This window comes from Trichoderma asperellum, chromosome 1 (genome assembly GCF_020647865.1).
Source record: "Trichoderma asperellum chromosome 1, complete sequence".
Classification (NCBI taxonomy): domain Eukaryota; kingdom Fungi; phylum Ascomycota; class Sordariomycetes; order Hypocreales; family Hypocreaceae; genus Trichoderma; species Trichoderma asperellum.
Window position 1 is genome coordinate 4,009,287 of NC_089415.1, and position 23,563 is coordinate 4,032,849.

A 23,563-nucleotide genomic window follows, 5' to 3' on the forward strand; every position below is an offset into this window, starting at 1 on the left:
CCCCTTTGAATGAATGAATTACAGTTTTGACATGAGACGCTGCGTCCAAGTCAGCTCGAAGTGAGACCATCAAGGTGCGTCGGCAATAGATAAGCCCGCCATCAGTTAGAGATAAGCCACACAGCGTCCCCAATTGCCCAATGAGGCAATCGTCCCATCTCCGGCAAGCTGCAGTGTGTGAGTGTGGCACGTTCCATCTCACATTCCATAGAAAGCCCTGCTCTTGCCCCTCACAGCCTCACTCCTTGAACCCATTTAGAGTCTCTAGATGGTTGTAAGCCACGTTTAGAGTGATGTTGAAAATATGACTCGACATTTTGTTCCATTTCTTCTTTAAAATACCCCGTGACTATCTTTCTATCCCTTCTCTTCCCCAGCTAACTCAACGAGAATCTCTCCGGTGGAGATGAGTTACTTGACACAAAGAGCCAGATTCAACCCCGCAGCTATGCCATGCAGCAATTAGTGCTTCAAATGCCCAGCTCGAGAGCAACGCAGTTGGGCTATCGGGGCCGTGTCAGGAGCGGCTGCCTGACCTGCCGGTCAAGAAAAGTCAAATGCGATGAGCTGCGGCCTGTCTGCCAGAACTGTAAAAGGCTGAAACGAAGCTGTGTGTATAAACCGAGGAAAAGTCGACAGTATCAGTACCAACGCTCGCCACCTCGAAACACGGGACAGGCTACATCGGATGGATCTGGAAGCGCTGCTGGATTGGGGAGACTGACACAGGTGGAATCAGCCTCTCAGCAGTATCCCAGTCCATCGTCTGAAGAGCAAGATGAGAGCCTTGCGGCTGGGGTCGCTGCTGAGGGCGGTATCAATTCCAACATTGTTGGAGACACGGCGAAGAATCCATTTCAGTCTCCAGATAGCTCCATCGTGGACATCATCGTCCGCTTACATAAGGCGCTGCGACGTCAAGATGGTACGTCTCGCACCATAGACGACGCCGAGTTCGAGGCAGCCACGCCCTCGACCTTGATATCGCGTGATATAGAACTCACAACAACAATCGACGTGTTGGCTACCCGCCAAGCACCTCTGCCGCTCTCATTTGCATTCTTTGTTGATCAGGTGGATTGCCCTGCGGTAACGCCCTTTGATGGCGTCAACTGGCGTCGAATGAAGGCTGAAGTTGTCGGGGTTGGGACGAGTAATGAGGCGGTGGCCGAAGCGATTGTGGCTCTTTCTGCTCTTTACAAGGGGCAGATGTACGGTTTGCCGCTGTCCAAGGCCATGTGTCTTTATAAATCTGCCAGATTGGCATACGAAAAGCTGCTAGGTGAGGGCGTTGAAGACTTTGAAATTGTCTTGGTGACGACGTTTCTTTTGAGTCTATTTGAAAGCATGCAATACTACGAAACAGATGCTCTCCTCAGAGAGCCGGGCGAAAAGTTCATTCACAGACTCGAGGCTTGGACGCAGAGCCAGCTGCCACGCTCTTCGCTCGCCATACGAATCATTGTTTGGTTGAGACTGCTTCACACAATAGCGATCCGAGGAGGAGGCATGGGCCTCATATCTGATCGCATCTACAATCTCTTTTCCAGCTGCAGTGATGCAGCAATACCTAGCTTGGCTGTGCCATCGGACCAGCTCCCGGAAGACAAGTCCACTCATCTATATGAGACCATCGCCAGCTCTGTATTTGACTTTTACTTTCGGCTCCAGATGATATCCGGCGAGATTGCGAAACTGACGCACTATCATCGCTCGCGCACCGCCGGAGCAGATCAAGAGGATGTGACGCAGCAGATTGCCCACATCACTTTGCGGCTGCATCGTCTCTGGGACACTCGCTCTGCTGCCCAGCGCCAAACACCGGGGGACCTGCGCGCCCATCTGGAGAGCAAGGTCGCCGATCCCATCATCGCTCTGGTTGGAATGTGCCACGCGGCATATCATGCTGAATTCATTGAGATTGGTCGCGTTCTGGGAGACCCCGTGTCTGAATTCGCAGAGTCAAGACAGGCAATGCGTCAAATGCGCGAGATTGTCGATGGGGATTGGAATGTTTATCAACAAGGAAGAGGCACATCTGGGCTAAAGACGGGCTATCTTCGCCCGCTGTTTCTCTACGCCATCGAGTGTATGGACCGGGAGGAGAGCCAATGGGCCGTGGAAAGGCTAGAGAGCATCAGGAACCCGATATGTCGGAGCGACTTCTTTGCGGTATTTGCGAGGGAGCTGTCGGAAGCGCAGCTACGGAAAGAGAGAAGAGTTACGACGAGGTTCTTTTGCATGTGGCATTTTGGGGTGCCGCCTCCTTTTTTGTAGAGAGTCACGTCACTCATGGTGTGAGTGTACATCATGTTGCTATAGCATACACATACTTGTTTTATATAAAGGGAGTATACTTTACAGCAGCTCAACGCCTCTGTTACGACTTGTTGTCTCCGAGATAGAACAGTCTTGCAAAGGCGTACATGTTTTCATACGTGCAGAATTCCACTGCTCCGAGCTCAAACTCCAGCTGCACTTTTGGTAGATGCTCCTCAAACAATGCATTGAGCATTACTCTGTCCTTTCCCTCAATGTATCTCATCAGATATGCCATGGTGATGTGGAGGCCGTACGTGTCATGGTTCGGCCGCCTAAGCCCCAGAACATCCGCAAGTCTATCTCGCAGCAGTCGTATGCGTTTTTCCTCGTCTGCGGTGGCCCCCTCAACTTCCAGCCCGATGCCGACTGCGCCTGGATGAAACCCCCGAATCTTCATCTTATACGGCGGTGCTAGGCCCTCCTGTTCCAGCCCCAGGCCCAGCAGCCTCAGTTTCTGGGAGAAGTCCTGGGTAACCTCTTCCAGTGATTGCCTCTCGAATCCGGGAGGTCTCTTTGCGGGGGTGGCTTTGTCGCCGTGGATGCCGTCCAGGACGGTCATGTGCCAGGAGTCTTTGGGTAGGAGGTGGATGAGCTTGGAGATGACGGGGTGGGCGCTTAGCGATGCGTGGACGGCGTTGAGGCCGGGCTGGAGAGGAGAGTCTATGGGTAAATGGCAGATGAGGGTGATGCCGGGGAAGCGCTGGAGAGCTCCTTCGGGGGAGAATTTGGAAGGGACGCCAACGGGGTAGAGCGGGCGCTCTTTGGTGAGGGATGTTTTGGAGGCCATTTGCTGTTGAGTGTTGTTTTTTGACGAGCAGAGGCGGAGGAGGATACTCGAGTGAATGGTTGACATTGATTTTAGAGTCTCTTTGAGGGGTTGTTGTAATACGTGACCTTGTATAAGTAACGAATATAAGAGGCATGTGGACTGTGAGAACGCCGCTTAGAGATAGAGTCGTCGCTTATAGATAAGGCGTGCATTGGGTTGCATGGCATTGGATGTGAGGTTTCTGTGCGACACTCTTTGAGCGGCCAATCAAGCAGTGCCGTGATGGCGCTAATGAGCTAATGGGATAATATGATACTTAGTACCTATTACTGAGAGTTTGGCTCTTGTAGCCCAGGATTGGATTTGGTTGAGTCGTATAAGCTGCTGCAGCGTGCTTGGCTTTCATATTGCACATCCTCTACCAGCTACCATCTGCCATCTGCCCTCGCGCCATTCTCGCTTGTACTGATTGAGAGAATTCCACGTCTTATAAAATGACCTAACCGAACACTACTTGCAATCTTTCTTCATTAATTCTTCCTATATAAGGTAGGTATATGTCAATATAGCCGTCTGCTGCTACATAGTAGTCTACATAGTGCCTCTATAAAGCTATAATTAGCATACACACGCACTACTTCCCCATGCAGCCTAGCCCGCTGATTTAAGCTCCTGCAGCGCCAGGGCCTCCGAGTCTTAGCTCCCACTCCAATTGGCGCACTCGTGTCTTTCTTCCATCCCATCACACGACAGCCATCGCAGCTCTGTCACTCCCTGGCCGCCTTTCTGTCTCATTTCGGTTGAACGAGGATTGTCGATATTTCCTCGAGTTTCTCGCACAATGGCTCGCAGGGGCGCTTTTAGAACCGCCATTGCGTCATGCGTCTTCGTGCTGGCGGCCTGTGCGGCGGCGGCGTCGCAGATCAAGGGAGCCCCGGCTGCCGTCGAGAGTCTTAGCTTGGAGGAGCTGGATGGCCGACTCCAGGTACCGCAGCGAGACAATCCTTATTTTCAAAGCAGTATACGTCTTACTGACCAGCAAATCCGAATGCATTAGACATGTCCCGTTGTCCAGGAGCTCAACACCGCCAAGCTGGCTCACTTCGAGGCCGCGCCCTCGTCCCTCACCACGAAGCTCTTCTCGGTGCTGTTCCCCGGCTCGCCCGCCGTGAATGCGCTGCTGGCCACGCTCTACATCTCCGGTCCGCCCAACTTCCTGCTCGCCCTCGTCCCGACCAACATCGATCCCTCCTCGCTATCCGTCATGGTGGCTTTTGCCGTTGGAGGCCTGCTCGGCGACACGCTCTTCCACCTGCTGCCCGAGATCTTTGTTGGAGAAGACGAGCCGGACCGGGCCAAGTTTGTGCTTGTCGAGCCGAACCGCAACTTGATCCTCGGCCTGGGCATCCTCGTGGGCTTCATGACCTTTGTGGCCATGGATAAGGGCTTGCGAATTGCAACGGGGGGCGAGGGCCACGATCACTCGCACGGACATTCGCATGGCGACGAGAAACGCGCCAGGACCGCAGATGTCGGCCTCTCTACCGGCGCGAGCACCGTCGAGGGCGAGGCCAAGTCGAGGAAGAAGAGCGGCAATAAGGAGACTCAAGTGGACGAGCAGTCAAAGCTAAAGGAGATCAACCCCAGCGTAAAACTAGGCGGCTATCTTAACTTGATGTAAGTCTCACTTGCACACTCCATTCTTCCAAATACCTAGGTATATACCTATCTGACAACTAACAAACACACCACCCCCCCTTTCAGCGCTGACTTCACGCACAACATCACCGACGGCCTAGCCATGTCCGCCAGCTTCTACGCCTCTCCCACCATCGGCGCCACCACCACCGTTGCCGTCTTCTTCCACGAGATCCCCCACGAGGTCGGCGACTTTGCGCTGCTGATCCAGTCCGGCTTCTCCAAGCGCGCCGCCATGGCCTCCCAGTTCGTCACCGCCATCGGCGCCCTGATGGGCACGCTCATCGGTATTGCCGTCCAGGAATTCGGCTCCGGAGGTGCTGACGGCGAGGCCATGCCGCGAAATGGAGGGCTCTGGGGAACAAGCCTGGTAAAGTCCTACTTCTCTCTTTTCCCTTGTGTTTTTTTTTTCTTTCTTGGCTAACAGCAGGCTTGCTTGTACTAGACGTGGGGTGATATGTTGCTGCCATTCACGGCGGGCACATTTTTATACGTCGGCACCGTTGCCGTCATCCCAGAGCTGCTGGAGACTGGTCCCAACAAGGGCGAGGAGCTGCGAAAGACGCTTACGCAGTTCGCGGCTGTTGCAGCTGGCGCGGGCATCATGTTGTATATTTCATGGCATGAGTAAATGGGATAAGAAAAGAAAAAGAGGCGAGATCTATTAGAGAATTGGTTTATATAGATAGCAGCTGGATATGGGACCTCGATGAGATTACACATGCAAATTTAAATATCTACATATATGATGGATTAAAAACCGTCGTGAGCATCAAAGTATATCCATTTTAGACTCCATTGTCTACCTATTTGATCTAGGGGGCAGCAGAAATCACAGTTAATATCAACTCAAAAAAAAAAAAAAAAATGTGCATCATATCCATTCATCAAAAATGTATAACAAATAAAAAAACTACTCATAATCAATGTTTAGACCTTCTTTCCATCCGCTATTTCGTTATACCATCCCAAGACAAGAACAAAAAAAGGGTCACTCCGCCACCACACCGTCTATACAATGTCGATTCACGATGCATATTTCCATGATCGAAAGAGAAGAAGAGGAAAGGAAATAGAGGAAAAGGAAATAGAGAAAGTCGGTATCTTGAAAGAGAAAAAAGAAAACATCCATCCCAAATCCTTTTCCACCCCGTGAGTCGTGTATGCTATCAAACTTCCCCACATCTTAAAGTGCACCCAGCTGCTTTTTTTTTTTCTATTCTTTCTTTGGTGGTATCATTTGGTATCACGTGGTCACTTTTCCCCCTTTAATCCTTATAACACTTTTTATTAGAAGAAATTTCTCAATCCTGGAAAAACTTGATAATTTGCTGCAAGTCTCTCAAGCCGACGCCATGCTTAGGATAACAAATGTAGACCTCTTCACCCAAAGCGCCAAACTTGGATCGGAAGCCCGCCTTCCGTCGGAGACCCAGGCTCTCGACGATGGAACGATAGGTGGTGGCAAGGAACTTAGCCCGAATGCCGTGGAGATGCTCGCCGGGCGTCAGCTTCTCTGACACGCCGACACCAAACGTCACCTGGCCGGTGACACACGAAAGAGCGTGCTCAATTAGAATTTCAATAGCGCCGTTGAGGGCGCCGGGGAAGTCAAGCGCCCACTTGACCTGCCAGCCGTGTCGGGGAGCCAGCTTGGCCAACACCACCATGGCGTGGACCTTGCCCTCCTTCTCGGCCGCAAAGTAGCGGCGGTGCTCCATGTCGACCCAGGGGCGCACCTCCGTCATATGAACCTGCTTGCCCTTGCGGTTGGCCTTCCAAGCCTCAATTTGCGGGTTTACGCGGCTGATGAAGTCGTCGTCAGCCTTGACTTCGTGAATCTTGACGCCTTCACGCTCGACTCTGCGGGCCTTGGGTCCGCCAGCAGGGCTCTGGTGTCTGGCTGTGTCGACACGCTGCTCCTCCGTGCAGGAGAGGGTTCGCCAGCCCAAATCGTGGGCCAGGATCCTCTGCACATCGTACGAGACAAGCATCCACATAGGGACCATGTGGAGCTCCGTCAGCACGTATTTGATAAATGACATGATGACATCCGTGTATTGCGACTTATCGCAGAGAGGATCACCAGTGACCATGGCAAACTTGTCTTGTCTGACAAATCCGACGGCAGCACCAGACTTGTGCCTCCAAATCTCGAACCTGTCGTCGAGCCAAGAAGTGTTGGAGGCATCGCCGTAGTTGGCAATGAGCTTCTCGACCGGAGGGGTGTGGAGTGCGGCATACTGCTTGGTGGTATCGGCCTCGGGATGGGGCAGAGTGGGCTTGCGGTCGGGGAGCGACTTGGGGTCACGGTAGAAGAGCGAGGCGTTTCGGACGTCTCCGAGCTCGAGCATCCAGGTCACAATCCGCTCGAGACCCAGACCAGCTCCAGCATGGGGCGGCGCACCAAGGTCGAAACCGGCCAGGTACTCTTCCATGCCGTCTTCCGCAATGCCGGCAGCAGACATATTGGCGCGCAGCTCGGCAGCATCGTGGATACGCTGGCCACCGGAGCAAATCTCCTGGCCGCGGATGAAGATGTCGAAAGACCGGGTCCATTTGGGGTCCTCGGGGTCCTTGTGGGTATAGAACGGACGGGCATTTGTGGGGAAGCGGTCGAGGACGTAATAATCAGTGTTATACTTCTCCCTGACAAGCTCACCCAGTCGAATCTCATCCGAAGTGGACAAGTCTTCCTCGGGAGCTTCACGACCATCGTCCCTCAGCATCTGAAGGCCATCTCTGAAATCGAGAACGAGTGTCTCGTCCAGATACTTGAATTCAGTGCTGGGCCATCGTTGCTTGAGAATCTCAACCTCGGGCATGGCGTAGACGGCCTTGAAGACATTCTTGAGGAACAAGTCAAGCACCTCGATGACCTCATGGTAATCATGCTCAATGGCCATCTCGAGATCCAAACCGGTGTACTCGGTAAGATGGCGATGAGTGTTTGAGTTCTCTGCACGGAAGACAGGACCAATCTCGTAGACGCGACCAAAGTCGGCGGCGACGGACATTTGCTTGGCGAGTTGTGGGCTTTGGGCTAGGAAAGCCTTGCGGCCGAAGTAGTTGACCTTGAAAACGGAGGCACCGCTTTCAGTGGCAGCAGGCTGGAGCTTGGGAGTGTTGATCTCTACAAAACCAAAGCCCTCGAGGGTTTCACGGAATTGGTGAGAGACCTGAGATCGAATGCGGAACAGAGCCTGGTTGGCCGGGTGCCGCAGATCAAGGATACGCGACGACATGCGGTTGCGCAAGGCCTCGGGGGGTCTATAGACACTGAACGGGGCATTCTGAGCCGGGTTCACGAGCCACAGGCCGTGGATGTCAACCTCGGCGTGGGACACGGTGGCAGATCGCACAGGCTCCGGGGGCGCCTTGAGAACGCCATTGATTTGAAGCAGAGACTCAGCAGGCAGCTTCTGTACCCATTGGACCATGTCCATGTTCTCTCTGGAAAGGACGCCCTGGATGGAGAAGGTCTGGTCACGCAGGAGAAGGAAGTCGAGGGCCTTGGAGAGCTGACGCTGGGTATGGATGCGGCCACGGAAGTTGACCTCGGTGCCAATGGGCAGCGTGTCCAGCTCGGCAATGGTGTTGAGTTCGTAGGGGTGCGTTGGCCAGTCAGAGCCGCTGCTGCGGACGCTGTCAAAGGACGTGGTTGAGTTGTCCATGCTGGATCGCGGAGAGCTTGGCGCCGACCTGCGGCCGCCGCCCTCGTTCATCGTCGCCAGAATCTTGCGGGTGGCCTCGCTGTGGACTGCCGGGGAAGTGGGCGAGGTGGGAATGGACAGCGCCGACATCGTGGGCGTCGCAGGCGTGGGAGTCTCGTTCACCATGTACTGGTGGTAGCTGCTGCGGTTGCTGTTGGTGCCGGCAGCGTTGTAGTTCTTGGGAAGGTGATCGCGAGGCACGGAACGGTCAGGACTGGCTCGCCTGCTGCTTCTCGTGCTGTTGGATCGAAGAGGGAGGCCAAAGGCCGAGAGGATGGGGGAGTTTCTCCCGCTGTCTGTAGACGGCATGGTGACGATATAGATATGCGCGATATCGATATGAGAAGATGGGAATGGGGCTCGAATCCGGCTTGCCTCGAGCAGGGATCTGAGCAGAGGATTGGCAAGAGAGCAAGAGACTGGGTAGCTGCTCAGAGAGACCGCAGGCACGGCGGTACAAGTACTCTTGGCGTTATGTCCGCGGAATTTCGGGCTGATTGGCCGACAGCGATAAGAGTCGCACAATGAACCAGAGTGTGAGACGAGCGAGCGATGTGTGGCAACGGGTTTATCCCACTCTGCCGGAGCTCGCGGGGGTGGTTGGCGGGGTCAAGAACTGGCCCGGCGCTTTTTTGGTGGCAGAGTGCCTGAAGCCCTGCCTTGCAGCGGCGCTGTAATTGGTCCTGCGCTGTGTCACCCCGGTAGGCACGATGATGTTATCGAAACCTCTGCCCTGACAGCTTTTGCGTCGTATTTTCGCCTCCGCGTGCTTGTTGCTTGTGCTTCAGCGTCAATGACGTGGAACTGAATCACCACAACTGTCTTGGCGAGCAAACTGCGGTTTCTCAAATGGGATTTATTCGCTAGCGGTTGAACCCGTCGGAAGGGGGGTTGGCTATTTTTGGCAGTTGGCAAGATGGGGGACTGGGTATGTAGGAGATGGATGCTTTATACGTATATCGAGAGGAGGGTGTGGCAAAGCAAGGCTCGGAACTTTCCTCTTTGATGAGCAAATCTTTGAGCCACAGGCGGCGAGTCAATGACAGGATGATGGAGAGAAAAGGAAGAGAGAGAGAAGCCACAACAGTAGTTCTTGGCGAGGCTTGCTCTGGTCTTATATCACTCAGGGCGTTCCTAAGCAACAGCCAATGCTTAGTCTCCTACGTAGTTTACCACTGGTTGACTGGGTACGAGGTAAGTAGGCGTAATAATCGGGTACCAAGCCCATGCGGATGGGCGAAAAAAACCCGTTGCTGTGGTGGATGCCGCCGAGGATGATGGGGGCAGCCGAACGGGGGGGTGTATCAGCAGCAAGAGACCGAATTGAGACGATATCAAAGCCAGTTCTTTTGCCAGCATAGACTCAGCCAGAACAGGCGCGAATTCCTCGTCGGATGGCCGAACCGAGCGGGAGGGGCTCGTCCTCTGACCTCTCCTCGGCACGCTCGTGGGCCCCTGGCCAGGCATCGGCTGCCGTGCAAAAATGCCACTTTACTGTCATCCATCGTTCTGGCTGCCATCAGCGCAGGATCCCCACCCGCCGTCGACTTTAGACTCCGCCCGAGCCCGAACAGCCTATCCGCCTAGCACGTTTGGGTGCGGCACGGAATCAGTGCGAAGATTCTTCTCGTGCCATTGGGTCGAACGCAGCCGAGGGGGCGCCTGCAAGAGGTTTAGTAAGTGTTTAGTTAAGTGGTGGGGAGAGTCGATATCAAATCTCAGCCGACGTTAGCAAGCAAGGCCTGCACTAAGCGCCGTGCTGACTGAGCCCGAAGCACATGCAGCGTTTTCCCTCTTTCTGCCTCTTCCTTTCTCCGAAGTTCCTCTTCTCCCTCTAGCCTCCGCGCTTCTTCCGCCGGCATTGCATGTCTAGTGTCACGCGAGATACACGGATTTATGATTAGCGGGCAGGCGGATTGGCGCTAGCGTGCAGTCTGGACGCCCAGTTACTCGGACAGCCGCTTCCAGCGCCTTTTTTTTTTTTTTTTTTTTTTTTTTTTTCTTCCTTCGTCCTCTCTTTTTCCCCTCTAGCCACCTATGCTTATGTGCTCTTTTACCTAAGCGGCGGGTTGCTTGTATGGCCCGTTTCCCGCTTCCAAATGATGAATAATATGCATATGCGGCTACACAATCGATTTATAAGTGTAGCCCTGCATGAAGTGATTCTTTCTTAGGGGGAATATCCATGATGTAATTGTGCCATTTACGGAGCTCTCCCCCTGCAACAAATCATAAGCTCTCTGAAACCGTCAACAAGACAAATGCAGGGATCTGGTTGCCCATGTTGTTAGCAGTACCCAGCAACTAAGAGTAACAATTTGCTTTTTTTTTCTCCGGGCAGACTTGCAGTAGAGCAATGAAGCGCATGCGCCCAGCACCTTGTAAGTTAGTACCTACCTAGACTGTGGCATTAAATTACGAGCCAACCAATGCGCCTGTGGAGGAGGGCAAAAGCATCTGCCAGCATATCGCGCGCTGCCTTATTGGAGTGAAGCAGCAGCATATTTTACTTAGATCCTTTATTGAAGCTTATCCAATATTTTATCCCATCGTGGGCCGCTAGTGCCGCTGCTTCTGTGTACTTTTGCTCTGGCGCAGGCCGAGACCGGCTATCGGGGATGTACCTACCAATCAATGATACTCACAGTGGTACTTTTTGTTTCCCTTTGGCTGTGCAGGTAACCAGTCATACAAGCATGTAAGGTATGTATGCAGAGTCGAGGTTTTGCAATGACGTCAGAAGCTGAAATCGTTTGTGAACTTGAGCTTTGACCAGTCAAGCATGCTCGGTAATTGGAGCCGCCATGCCTAGGCACTCCATAAAGATGGAGCAGGAAAAAGTATGTGCATTGAAATAGAAAAAGCGGTTATAAAAAAACAGGAACCGCGCGCGGCAAGCAAGTGATGCCTGGCCCGGCATCGTCCGATCAGCTCCTCGGAAAGGAACCAGGGCGATACTCTCGATATGTACAAGAATCGCCAGGCCCCGCCTAGGTATGGAGCACCAGATAGCCGTTGAACTCGGCAGTACGTCATACCAGGTCTGTGCTCTGATTTCGCGTTCCACGATTTTCCATGCGGCCAGGGCCCTGCAAATCGAAACGGCGTGGGCTCTTCTGTCGCTGCAGTACCACCGTGGCACTGGGTTTATTATTAGTCCAGTAAGGTGCTGCTTTAGGCAATCCCTACCACTGCTGCATTTGGCAAAAGGAATCGACGACGGTTGCCCGGCGTGGGTTTCTAGAAATTCGTCAAACTTCAAAATTCCAAACAGACACCGCGTAGCTCATCCTGTGCCTCCTGTGCCTTGATACGATCTACGCAAAACCCTCCAGCCATTCCCTCATCCCGATTCTCTTAGCCCCAGCAAATAGTCTCTCTCAAAAGAAGCTTTGCGCCGATCCAGCCTGCTGGTTGCTGGGGCCCAGCTAGCGCCGTATCGAACCCGCTCCCGTTTGTCCTTACAGCTGCGTCTCCACGACATTATGCTACCCCAGTTATTCGGTTGCGTCTATGATTTGTTCTTTGTCCAGGTTCACTCCCTTTAGCGTAGTGTTGCGCTTATCTTGTGTGAGATACACGTAAACCACTGTCAACGTCCTATCAGCGAGCTTTTTGTAAAATAGATCGCTAGAAAACGTGCTGGCAACTAACACCATGGCTAAATAAGCCCTAGGCCGGAGCCACACGAGTCGGGCAAAAAAGATACTCCGTAAGCGGCCTCAGGTCCATCTACAGCTCCCCCTGAGCATCGTCACGTTATCCAGACTGTAGATCGTCACCAGCAGCAGGGCACACGACACGGTACAATACAGTACTATCGGCCGTCTCAACGCCATCATCGCAGGTATCGTCTCGTATCTTGCCTCTTTTCGTCCACCATCTCATATTTGTGCCGTACCTTATCCGTGCCTCGCGCCACCCACCCTCCTGGCCTCCTCATACAATCAAACTTTTTTCTCCTCTTCCTCTCCTTCTTCCACCATCCACGCCCCTCTTCCATCCGTCCACCCCGCTGTTTCGTCCCCCAGAGCCAGACTGCAGCCAATCCCCGCTTGCCCTGCCTTTCCGTAGAAGCCAGGCTGCACTGTAGCAGAACCAAATCATCGCTCAACAGACTCGAGGCGGATGACCACAGCGCGCCGTTCCCATGGACGTCGTCCCGGATCACCTCAGGAAACCGACAGTGCCGGAGCCAGACGACTATGTCAACCCCTTGGAGGCCAGTTCCCGCTGGACCTTGAATGCGCGTGCTCAGGCCATCCGCTATGCGTCCAGCCTCGGTTTCAGCATCGCCAACCGCACTGAGCCCGCGGCTCCTACACCGTCCGCCGAGTTTTGGGCTGATTCTACGCTCGCCGAATGCAAGGGTCCCAAGAAGATCAGGGTCGAGGTGTGGACGCCGCCTCGTCTGTCCATCGGACCTCGAGCCGCTGTCATCGCTCTGCATGGAGGAGGATGGATTCTCGGCCAGGGAACCGATAATGCACGCTGGGCATGCGCTGTCATGACCTCGCTGGATGCCGTCGTCTTCACCGTCAACTATCGCCTGGCTCCCAACTATCCGTTCCCGACCCCCATCGAGGACTGTGTCGATGCCATCCTGCAGATAGCCAAGCGCGCTGCCCAGTTTGGCATCGACCCGAATCGCATGATCCTCTCTGGCTTTTCCGCAGGTGCCACCACAGCCCTCTCAAGCTGGCTCATCATGAATGACCCGTCGCGCTGGAATTACACGCTGCCCTTTGCAGTCCCTCGCATCACTGGCCTCGTGCTCTTCTATCCCGGCCTAGATTGGACCATCAACAGGGCAGACAAGAGGCTGAGTTGCACTCGTCCCGACCTTACCCTATCCAAGGGTTTGACAGATCTCATTGATGCCTCTTACGTCTATCCCCCAATCCCTCGCCACGAACGCGCAGATCTTCGGCTCTCCCCGGGCTTGATGACGGATGACATTATGAAAAAGCTACCGCCCGTCCATCTCTGCTTGTGCGAGTATGACATGCTTCTCGCTGAGGGTACCCGCTTCGCAAAGAGACTGCAGAGCCTGAAAAAGACCGTTACTCTGCGTATTGTTGCCGGCGAGAAGCATGCATGGGACTGCCCCCCGCCAATGATTCAAAAAGAGAGCGTGGAGGTCGAATATGCAGAGGCGACTCAGGCCATAGCCAACTGGCTTGGTCAGGCGCACGACACTGACAGGGAGTCGATGCGGTCCATGAAGACAAAGCGTTTGCGGATACCCCGGCCTAGTTTTTTGCTAAGGTCAAAATCAGCTGGTCCGTTTTGACCATGCCTTTTTTTCCTAGATTTATTTTTCTTCCTTGACTGGCGGCTCATAGCGTTTCTCTTGTCCTTTTTTTGTTTTCCTCCTCTGTTTTTTGCTTTGTTCTTTTCCTTTTTGACATCGTCTCGATGATACCTCAGAACTGCGTTGCACTGAGTAGACAAGAGTAGACAAAGACAGACAGACAGACAGACAAGTGTGTACGGAAAGATGACTACAGCCAGACGATGAAACTACTTAGCGAATTGATTATTGCTGGCGTTGGAGGAGGGAACATGCATAGAAGCGGCGAATAGGCGAATCGGGTGTTTATCTGGCATAAACAAGACCTGTCTGAAAAGATGAATTGGACTTTTTACTTGATTTGATAGCACACGATTGAAGATTTACAGTTGAAACAGTTATATATATCAAGACTATCTCTTGGCACCTTTTACTTCCCGTAGCGCTAAACTAACTTCCCGCCTTTACTTGAAATCAAGAAGTTGGGCTCTGAAGGATTGTCAGCCATGTCTGGCTTACATGTTCCAAATTAAACCACACCATCATCGACTCCTCTCTTTTCAATCACACCCCTCCTCTAGCAAGGGGATTCATGCAAGTTCTACCATTCATGGCACTTGTTCACATGTCGTGGCGTTTTCAACATGCAGCCAAAAGTACCTTACATTTCGATCTCATGTTGAACCTTTAACACTTGACAGCTCGTAGAAATCGGATAACCGGAAGGAAAGTGGGAATTTCATGCGAGTCGAGCACGCGGGGGAGCCTTACAAGGCAAGATTAACTCTCGATAAGAGCATGTGCCGGGCCTAAAAATGGGCAAACGGATACTTATGAATCGTTTGTTTGCTTGTGATTCTGTCAGGGTCAAAGCAGGGTGTGTCGAAAACAAGGCTACTAAGCTATACTGTGGATAAGATGATATGCCGTTCGGAAGGTTCGGGTAGGCCATGGGGGAGAGCAATCATGGGGGGGTGGATGAGACCACGAGGTGGCTTGCTGGGGAAATGAAACGAGACGGTGCGAATGAATCAGGATAAAAATAAATTGTAATGGCGAATTAAATGATCTTAAATGATTGTTAGCATAAGAGTCAGGCCAGGCTGAGATGATGAGGATGCTATAGAATGCGGGTTAATTAGAGTGCTGACCGAATCCGTGGCGTGGTTGAGCTGCCGAGGTGACGGGCTCATCAGTGCCGGGAGGATGGAGGGGGGGTATCCGAGAGTTTGACGTTTTATGCCTTGTACCCCCTGGATGCCACGCGAGGGAATTTTGGCTTATATGATTATTTTTTTTTTTTTTCCTTTTTCCATGTGAACAATGGGAGCTTGAGAGTTGATGACCTGTTGTGGTAAAAGGTGAGTTGTTAGAACGAGGAGCCGCAGTGTCGTGAGACGGGTATTTGCTACCCTAGATCCCCGGAACTTATGGCTGGTTTTGAGGCGTTCTCTCCACCTCATCTTGATCCTTTCAAAGAGGAGATTTGCTTCACCGGTCATGATACAAGTCCTGTTCGTTTAATGTGAAACTTGCAGTGCTTTTAAAGTGCTCTGGCAAGTGATCTAGGTAACATGTATACAATGCTCTAGGGTAACACATACGAAATAGGCTTTGATACCAGTAGCTAAAGGTACATAGGATAATTCTATCACGATTATAGTGGTTCTCGCGAAGAATATGAAATGATTGCAAAGAGTAACAAAAAATAATTTCAGGTATTGAGAGGTTTTACGGCTCATTTTTGAGATTTTCTATAACTGAATGCATACTTGTATTGTTGGCGATTCTGAGTTACACTTATTGCCCTATGAGGCGGCGTAATTCAATGCATTCGAGCTGCAATACCTTAGTAGTTATTAGTGTTCAACGTAAACCTGTACATAAAGTATCTTTATAGATTGGGGAAAAATAGAAATTTAATTTTTTGCTTCCTGGTAGAACGGACCAAATAGTGAGCTCTTCTTGCTTGCGAGTGGAGTGCATACCCTTTGTCTCTCTCTATGGCATAATATATTCATAATAGCGACTCTATGTAAACTGCTGTCTACTGGGCACTTTTGGATACTAGGTGAGCAAAGTAAACGCTTCAAAAAAATATCAAAGTGCGGATGAGATATGTCATATAGGAACTAAAATTTTGGATAATAGGAGGCACGCACATTCCACTGGAAGTTCAAATGTTTTCACTTGCTTATTAGCTGCGATTGCCCTCTTCCCAGCGACTATATCATCAAAAAATGGATATATAGCATTTTATACATCTCTAAGACGCTAATATCTTTAACCCAGCTGATGATAGGATTATTTCGTTTCTTCGTTAATTACCAATATGTACTAGATCGTGCTAATAACTTAACCAACCATCAATCAATTTACCACTTGGCCTCCTTGCTCTCCACGAAACCCTTGAGGATGCCGACAATCTTGTCGAGAGCGGCCAGGTAGACCCTCAGCTCGCTGGTGACCTGAGCCTCGTCGGCTCCGAGCTTGGAGTAGAAATCTTTACGGTATGGGCAGGCGCCCATGGCAGCACTGAAAATGGGCTTGATCAAGAAGCTGTGGTGAGGCTTCAGGGTGGAGCCGTATGCGTTTCGGAAGGAGTCAGCAAGCTCCTCGGATTCCTTGGCCACGTTGGCGCTGAGGGCGAGGCAGGTAAACTCGAGACCACTATTTTAAAAGGTTCAACGATTAGTGACAATGTTTTTCTCATGCTTTTAGGGTATAATTGGGCTGCAGAGGGCCTGGTGATGCGTACCGGACCAGCCACAGAAGACCCTCGGTGGCAGTGTGCTTCTTGGTCTTGAGCTCGTTGCGGCAGAGGTCTTGGACGTTGGTAGACTCGGCAGGGGCGGCGGCCTGGCGGTCACGGAGCTTCTATACATGGGGCGGAATGTGTTAGCTACTAGTTGTCTTGGAGGATCTGTCTAATTGATAGGATGCACGCTTCAACAAGCTATCGTACCTTGATGTTGCCCAACAGATCAGACTTGACGGGAGAGAAGGCAACAGAGCCCAGGACGTCTGCATAGCCTGATTAGACACCTCGCTCTCTTCAAGACATTGATCCATACGGCTGTAGCTTACCAAACATGGTGGTCAGGGACTCGGCAGCATCGAGGAACTGGGTGGTAGCAATGGCATTGCCATTCTCGGCATCAATGGGCACGTCCACAAAGGACTGCTTGAAGGTGTGGACAATGGTGGCGCCGACAGGGATTTCAGGGGCAGACATTTTGGATAGATTTTCTGTTATATGTATAAAGGTAGAAGAAGAAGACGAAGACAAAGACAGAAATGGAGAATTGGATTGGATTGGATTGGATTGGATTGGGAGCTGGAAAGGAGAAGAAGAAAAAGAGGCAGATGAACACGCTATCAGGTCTTTGGGTCGGCGGTGAATGCTCGACATCTGGCCTGGAGCTGGTGGGGCAGAGAGGCACAGGTGGGGTTGTTGGAGAGCCAGCTAGGAGGCTTCGACGAAAAGGGGTCAACAGAGAGGGGGTTACGAATCTGCAGCGACCTCAATGGGGCTGGAGGGATGATACGAGCACTGTGTCGTATTTGTTTGGTGTTTTGTCTGATGTATACGTAGAGTGAGAACAACAGCAACAATGCTCTAGGTTTGTGTTGAATTTTGGATAATGCTTGTAGAGCACAACACAAGTACTACTAAGGTACCCAGACCAAGACCTATACTGTCTGGTAATACCTAGTAGGTGCAGCTGGAGATGGATCCGTGTTGAGACTGTGGCCGCGATCCGTATTTTCTGGATAAAACCCACTCAGCTGCATGCAACTACTCCGCATTTACTCCGTGCAGCGAAGCGTGACATGCTTTTTACAGCCAAGACTTTGACAGATCGCAATTGAGCTCTTGGGAAAACGCACTGCAGAGCCCGCTGTGCATCCCGCTTACATAATGTCGGGCAGCGTATAACCAAGCTTCAGCATTACGCGGCAGTATTCCTTAAGCGCTCTGTCAGTCAGGTGTCAATTCCAAGACGTTTTTCTAATTCTGCCGCCGCCGACAAGGGACTGCTGCTTTCAGCTCCTGACCATCAACCGTTTAATACATATATGTATATGTACTACTAGAATTGGTGATTGATTGACAGCCTCATCATTGCCCAACTGGGCGGCTCATCATTGCTATATACTACCACGTGTAGGTACCTAGTACATACTAATTGCTCAATACCTTGGTAGGTACCAGCTTCAGGCTCAGATCTCTTCGGATGAGATGAGCGGCGCCAACCGCAACAACTAGCGCCAAGACAAGCACGCGCTCTACCGTACAGTTACCAAGCACAAGGTACCGCACGCAATAGGCATCGAATGTTTTCCGCTAATTGATGCTCGTATAATGCTACAAGTACTGCACACCATACGTCACTGCGCCCTTATGAAAATTGCTGCTCTCCATGTCTCCCTTTTCTTTAGGTAACAAACCAAACCACCCTGACCCTTGATTGCAGTGACGTCATCATCCCACCCTCTCCAACAAACAAGGCTGCCCCTCCACTTTCGAGCCAGACCTGCAGAGCTCGATGCGCTGCCACGCCAAGACACGAGACAAAAAAGAAAACCTGGATCAATTGGCCTGAGACAAAGGCAGAGCCGCTGCTAGACAGATTAGCTTTGCATAACACCGTTTTACCTCAATTAAGACTGCGGATCCGCGTCCCCAGCCCAAATCCCTGCTGCGATTCGGCGTCAGCCCTGTGGCGCCGCCAGCATCTGCCTCCTACATACAATGCCTCCCTCCCGTGGTCAATGGGCAGACAGTTCAGCTAGCTAGCTCTCTTCGGGTCGATCCTTCGTCATGGTCTCATGCTGTGAAGTCTGCTGAGCTTGAGCCCCCGCTTCCCTGATAGCCTCGATCTTGGCATCGATCTTGGCAACGCATATATGATTGTTTTATCCGGCACCTCCTCTGCGCTCTAGTGCTGTCTGCTGTCCCCCTCTATCTCAGCTCTCGTCAATTCTCCCACGTTTTAGATACCCAAACTCAAGTCTCTTCTCCGCGAGCTACTTGTGTGACTCGCGATAGCAGCTTCCCATCCGCTGCCCCATGACGGAACTCGATTCATCCCATCAGTAGTGTTATAACAATGGCCGCCTCCGGGCCTGCGCAGAGTGGAGGCCATCACGGCTTACAGGGCTTCGTGGACCACTTAAAAGACAAACTCCATGATACGAAGCTGTACGATGTCAAGGTCGCCGTATCACATAAGAAGCATCAGATTGGTAAATTTGGAAACCTGTTCAACAAAGATCATCGCCACGATGAAGAGCACGAGGTCCGCTGCGACGAAAAGAGAACCCAAATCTGCGACTCTCATCGCTTCCGTTCCTATTTTCCCGAGAGGGATGGCAATCTTGTCAAGTGGTACATAGATGGACGAGACTACTTCTGGGCCGTATCCGTTGCATTGGAGCAGGCCAAAGAGTCCATCTACATTGAAGACTGGTGGCTTTCGCCAGAGCTGTTCATGAGACGACCACCTCACCAAAAACAAGAGTACAGACTAGACCAGATTCTGAAGCGAAAAGCGGAAGAAGGGGTCAAAATCTTCGTCGTCGTTTACAAGGAGGTCGAAGCCGCTCTGACTTGCAATTCGGAACACACCAAGCATGCCCTGCAAGCTCTCTGTCCGGAGGGCACTCCAGGATACAACAACATCAAAATCATGCGGCATCCGGACCACAATGTTCTAGAAAACGCGGCAGACATGACAATGTACTGGGCCCACCACGAGAAATTTGTCGTTATTGACTATTCTATTGCTTTCATTGGCGGTCTAGATCTCTGCTTTGGCCGGTGGGACACTCGCACTCACCCACTTTCAGATGTTCACCCAGATGAAGTGACTGCAGAGATTTGGCCAGGCCAGGACTTTAACAACAACCGAATCATGGACTTCAAAAAGGTACAGGACTGGCAGAACAATGAGGTCAGCAAGGCAGATTATGGTCGCATGCCGTGGCACGACGTTTCCATGGCTGTCATCGGCCCTTGCGTCCTTGACATAGCCGAGCATTTCGTTCTACGATGGAACTTTGTCAAACGAGACAAGTATAAACGTGATGAGAGATTCGACTGGATTGTTCTCGAGGGCCGTGAAGGCGAAGATGAAGACTTGGTTGGAGTGCAGCGGCCAAAGTATCCGATGGGAGACTACGTCAAGCATCCTTTAACCCCTGTAAGCACCAAGAACCTGCTCAATCGGGGCACTGTCCATGCACAGGTAGTGAGATCTAGTGCCGATTGGTCAAGTGGAATTTTGACGGATCATTCCATTCAAAACGCATATTCAGAGATCATTGCTACCGCGGAACACTACGTCTACATTGAGAACCAATTCTTCATTACTGCTACTGGCGAGCACCAATCTCCAATCCACAACACGATTGGAAGGGCCATTGTTGATGCCGTAGTCCGTGCCGGAAAGGAGGGTCGAAAATTCAGAATCATCATCGTCATCCCTGCCATCCCAGGATTTGCGGGTGATCTTCGTGATAATGCTGCGTCTGGCACAAGAGCCATCATGGATTACCAGTACAAGTCAATATGTCGAGGGGAGCACTCCATCTTTGAACAAATCAAAGCCCAAGGAGTGGACCCCACCAAGCACATATTCTTCTTCAACTTGAGATCGTATGATCGCTTGAATAAGACTCCTGCAATCGCTGAAGCGGAGGAGAAGACGGGCATCAAATACCAGCAGGTCCAGCGCGTCCTCGCCGAAGACATTATGAGTGAAGGAATTCACGGGACAACGGATCCAATAGAAAACGAAAGGGATAACCACATGGGCCAAGAGCACGAGAAAGAAAAGGCTCATAATGAAGCCCTACAAGCAAAGGAGACATTTGAGAAAGCCAAGCCAAAGGAACAAGTCCAGACCGCAACTACTGTTGCGCATCATGCCATGGCTGGCCAACCCCCCTTGGAACACGAGGTTTGGCCTGAGTCAGATCCATCATCTGAGATAAAGAACTGGGTTCAGGAGGAGCTCTACGTACATGCCAAGATACTCATTGCCGACGACCGAGTAGTGATTTGCGGCTCAAGCAACCTGAACGATCGTAGTCAGCAAGGAAACCATGACAGTGAATTGAGTATCGTCATGGAAGACACAAATATCATTCGAACCACCATGAATGGAAGACCGTTTGAAGCAGGGTACCACGCAGCGACCTTGCGGCGGATGCTCTGGCGAGAGCACCTCGGTCTTCTCCCTCCGCAAGAATTTGATGCCAATAACGATATCAATGCAATGCCACCGAGTGTCGAGCCCAAGAACAACGTTTACGATGATGACGACAGTTGGAATTTTGTAGAAGATCCCCTGGGTGACGAACTGTGGGATATGTGGACAAGTCGGGCAGACCGAAACACCGAACTCTTCCGCCAACTATTTCACGCCGATCCGGATAATAACAGTAAGTGCTTCGTAAACATTAGATTGAGGTCATGTGCAGTTTCACAAGCTGATACAAAAAAAATAGTCAAAACCTTTGATGATTACAATCGTTTCCTTCCGCCTATGGGTGTTAAAGCTGGCCACATTTTCGACCAGTTCATGCCGCCTGAGGAGGCGAAGAAGAAACTGGCAGAGATCAAGGGCCACCTGGTGTGGATGCCGATGGACTTTCTGAAGGATGCGGAGATGGCTGAGCGGGGTCTTCAGGTCAATGCTTGGACGGAGAGTGTGTATACTTGAAGAGGCTGATTGTGTGGATTTCTCTGATTTGCCGCAGCTGTGGGTTGGGAAAAGTAAAACAAAGATACATTGGTAGTACTTAGTCTATGTTGCAATGAGTATCAGTGAGTCTATCATGCAATGATTATCAACGAATCCTTTCTCTAGCTCTCGTGCCTATACTTTATATACGCGGCTTATTCCAAGTTACAACAACATCGCTTAATGCCTGCTATTTCGTACATCCATCAGAAACTCCGTTGCAGAAGCGAGGTCGCATATTCGGTCGCATCAAGCGCGCCGCTACCAGGGGTGACAGGGATGGCTAATTGTGAACCACTCCTTTAGCGAGCAGAACTAGACTTTGGTACAGTTATCTCTCGAGTCTTCTCATCTACAATAGTGTTAAACAACTAGGAAAGGCGCGGCACAAGGTTGAAAAAAAGTAAAAACCCGGCACGCACAGTAGCGGATTGCGCTGGTGGTCTGGAAGCGCCGTGCTGGGTGGTTTTTGTGGCCAATAGAAGCGGCGAAGTGGTCACATTTGGGGACATCACTTGCATAAGCCTGGGAGGTGGAAGATTGTTAAAGCCTGTGATGAGTGTTGAAAAGAGCTGCTAGTGGGTGGTTCTCATAAAGGTAGGTGGTTTGCCCCTCCTTTTCTCTTTTCCTGCTGCTACTATTGATTTTTATCTAACGAGGGAAAAAGGGAAGAAGAAGAAAACGGCGTGATCCGGGAAAGAGTGGAGTTGAAGCGTAGTGTATGAGGTTGAGATGTCGCTGATGTTGGTTGGTGAACGGGTCCAAACACAAGTGTAACGCTTGTTAGATACCGCCTAAGACAAAGGAGTACAGAAAGAACAAAGGAAAGACTGCTAAACGAAACTATTTCATGCTGCTACTGAATAGTCACCGCTGAACATTCTGATCTCCCGAGTCACTCACTCTATTCTACAGACCCTGGCTCGGCTTCGTTTTCGCTCGTGTTCATTGGTGCCCAAGCACCGCGACAGGCTCAGCACTCAAAACAGATCGGCGGCAACGCGCGGCAAAGGCAGAAACTCTTGCCTCAAGGTTATCTACATATATATATGTAAAACTCAACAGTACTGTAAAACGTCTGTTCTAATATAAGCTTCTTTGTTTCAGCCCATTGCTGCCTGTGCCCATGTCCGGCACTCACGCACACGCCAGCCCCGGTGATGCGTCCAACAAACAACGGATCATGCAAGAAATCCAGTCTCGTCGTTTCTCATTCATGCCGGTTCAGGGGTCTTGCAAGTTGACGTCCCCGCTAACTAGACCAGCCCACCACTTTTTTGCAGCGGCGTTATCGACTGTTAGCCCCCCCTGGAGTGGGCAGTGGCGCACATTACAGCAGCCATCATGCCTAACAGGCGCCGGACCCCCGCTGCCGCCAGCACTTGTCGCCCAACCCCCCATCAGCGGCTATTCTGGAGAGATGGCATCACCACCTTAATACCTTTATGGGTCTGGATTCTGCCGCAGGCCCGCCTACATCATTGGCAAATCACCAGCCACCAGCCCAGCTTACCTGGCGCTTCCTACGTCGCGGCTTTGTCTGACGGGAAACGACAGCAGTTTCTTTCTTTCAGACTGTCTCTTCATCATTTTGTTACCGCTCATCCTTTCAGCATCAACCTCGACTGTCCCTTGTCCGGCATTGCTGAGGGACCCCGCCTCAGAATCCATAACCTTAGGCTCTCGGCGACGAGATACTTGTGCAGACGAAACGGTGTCACCAAGCAAGCTAGCTATCTTACGTTACCTCCGCACAAAACAGCTCGAGCATACGCAAGACCCCTACGCAAGCTCGCCTCGTCGTCTTCCTTCGAGCTGAGCAGCCCGTCCGTTGCTGTCGACAATCTCTCCATCGCCCGAATCTTGCTTACGAGACGTACAACCGCTTATAGCTCGCATCCCGCCCGCTTCATTGCTCTCCGCCACGCCTCCTCTCGTTAGCAACAAACGGTCTACCGACATACCATAACGACTTCTCTCGTGCAGCTTGTCATCGCACCGCGCTGCTGTATCCCCG

At 51.5% G+C, this 23,563-nt stretch overlaps 8 protein-coding genes across 8 annotated transcripts; 5 read left to right on the top strand and 3 right to left on the bottom strand.

Annotated features, from left to right (window-relative positions):
• Positions 1-98: 98 nt before the first annotated feature.
• TrAFT101_001256 (uncharacterized protein) lies at positions 99-3,395 on the top strand. The gene has a single exon (XM_024906000.2). It carries the CDS (start codon positions 454-456, stop codon positions 2,275-2,277), a length of 1,824 nt encoding a protein of 607 aa, XP_024765503.2. The 5' UTR covers positions 99-453; the 3' UTR covers positions 2,278-3,395.
• TrAFT101_001257 (uncharacterized protein) lies at positions 2,181-3,334 on the bottom strand. Its single transcript, XM_024907547.2, has one exon. The coding sequence runs from the start codon at positions 3,173-3,175 to the stop codon at positions 2,381-2,383; it is 795 nt and encodes a 264-aa protein (XP_024765504.2). The 5' UTR covers positions 3,176-3,334; the 3' UTR covers positions 2,181-2,380.
• A 443-nt stretch (positions 3,396-3,838) lies between the features above and the next one.
• TrAFT101_001258 (uncharacterized protein) lies at positions 3,839-5,626 on the top strand. Its single transcript, XM_024903369.2, has 4 exons — positions 3,839-4,076; positions 4,149-4,768; positions 4,856-5,159; positions 5,235-5,626. Exons 1-4 carry the CDS (start codon positions 3,933-3,935, stop codon positions 5,418-5,420), a joined length of 1,254 nt encoding a protein of 417 aa, XP_024765505.2. The 5' UTR covers positions 3,839-3,932; the 3' UTR covers positions 5,421-5,626.
• On the bottom strand, positions 5,482-10,505 carry TrAFT101_001259 (uncharacterized protein). The gene has a single exon (XM_024899247.2). It carries the CDS (start codon positions 8,809-8,811, stop codon positions 6,094-6,096), a length of 2,718 nt encoding a protein of 905 aa, XP_024765506.2. The 5' UTR covers positions 8,812-10,505; the 3' UTR covers positions 5,482-6,093.
• A 2,147-nt stretch (positions 10,506-12,652) lies between these two features.
• Positions 12,653-13,795, top strand: TrAFT101_001260 (uncharacterized protein; the record flags this gene model as incomplete). The annotated part of the gene is made up of 1 exon (XM_024909447.1): positions 12,653-13,795. The coding sequence occupies one exon, from the start codon at positions 12,653-12,655 to the stop codon at positions 13,793-13,795; it is 1,143 nt and encodes a 380-aa protein (XP_024765507.1).
• Positions 13,796-15,985: 2,190 nt separating this feature from the next.
• On the bottom strand, positions 15,986-17,401 carry TrAFT101_001261 (uncharacterized protein). The gene is made up of 4 exons (XM_024899091.2): positions 16,883-17,401; positions 16,761-16,819; positions 16,554-16,672; positions 15,986-16,465 (listed from the first exon to the last, which is right to left on the bottom strand). Exons 1-4 carry the CDS (start codon positions 17,205-17,207, stop codon positions 16,171-16,173), a joined length of 798 nt encoding a protein of 265 aa, XP_024765508.2. The 5' UTR covers positions 17,208-17,401; the 3' UTR covers positions 15,986-16,170.
• A 773-nt stretch (positions 17,402-18,174) lies between these two features.
• Positions 18,175-21,657, top strand: TrAFT101_001262 (uncharacterized protein). Its single transcript, XM_024899173.2, has 2 exons — positions 18,175-21,244; positions 21,311-21,657. Exons 1-2 carry the CDS (start codon positions 18,910-18,912, stop codon positions 21,523-21,525), a joined length of 2,550 nt encoding a protein of 849 aa, XP_024765509.1. The 5' UTR covers positions 18,175-18,909; the 3' UTR covers positions 21,526-21,657.
• Positions 21,658-22,890: 1,233 nt separating this feature from the next.
• TrAFT101_001263 (uncharacterized protein) lies at positions 22,891-23,487 on the top strand (the record flags this gene model as incomplete). The annotated part of the gene is made up of 1 exon (XM_024906002.2): positions 22,891-23,487. One exon carries the CDS (start codon positions 22,891-22,893, stop codon positions 23,485-23,487), a length of 597 nt encoding a protein of 198 aa, XP_024765510.1.
• Positions 23,488-23,563: the final 76 nt, after the last annotated feature.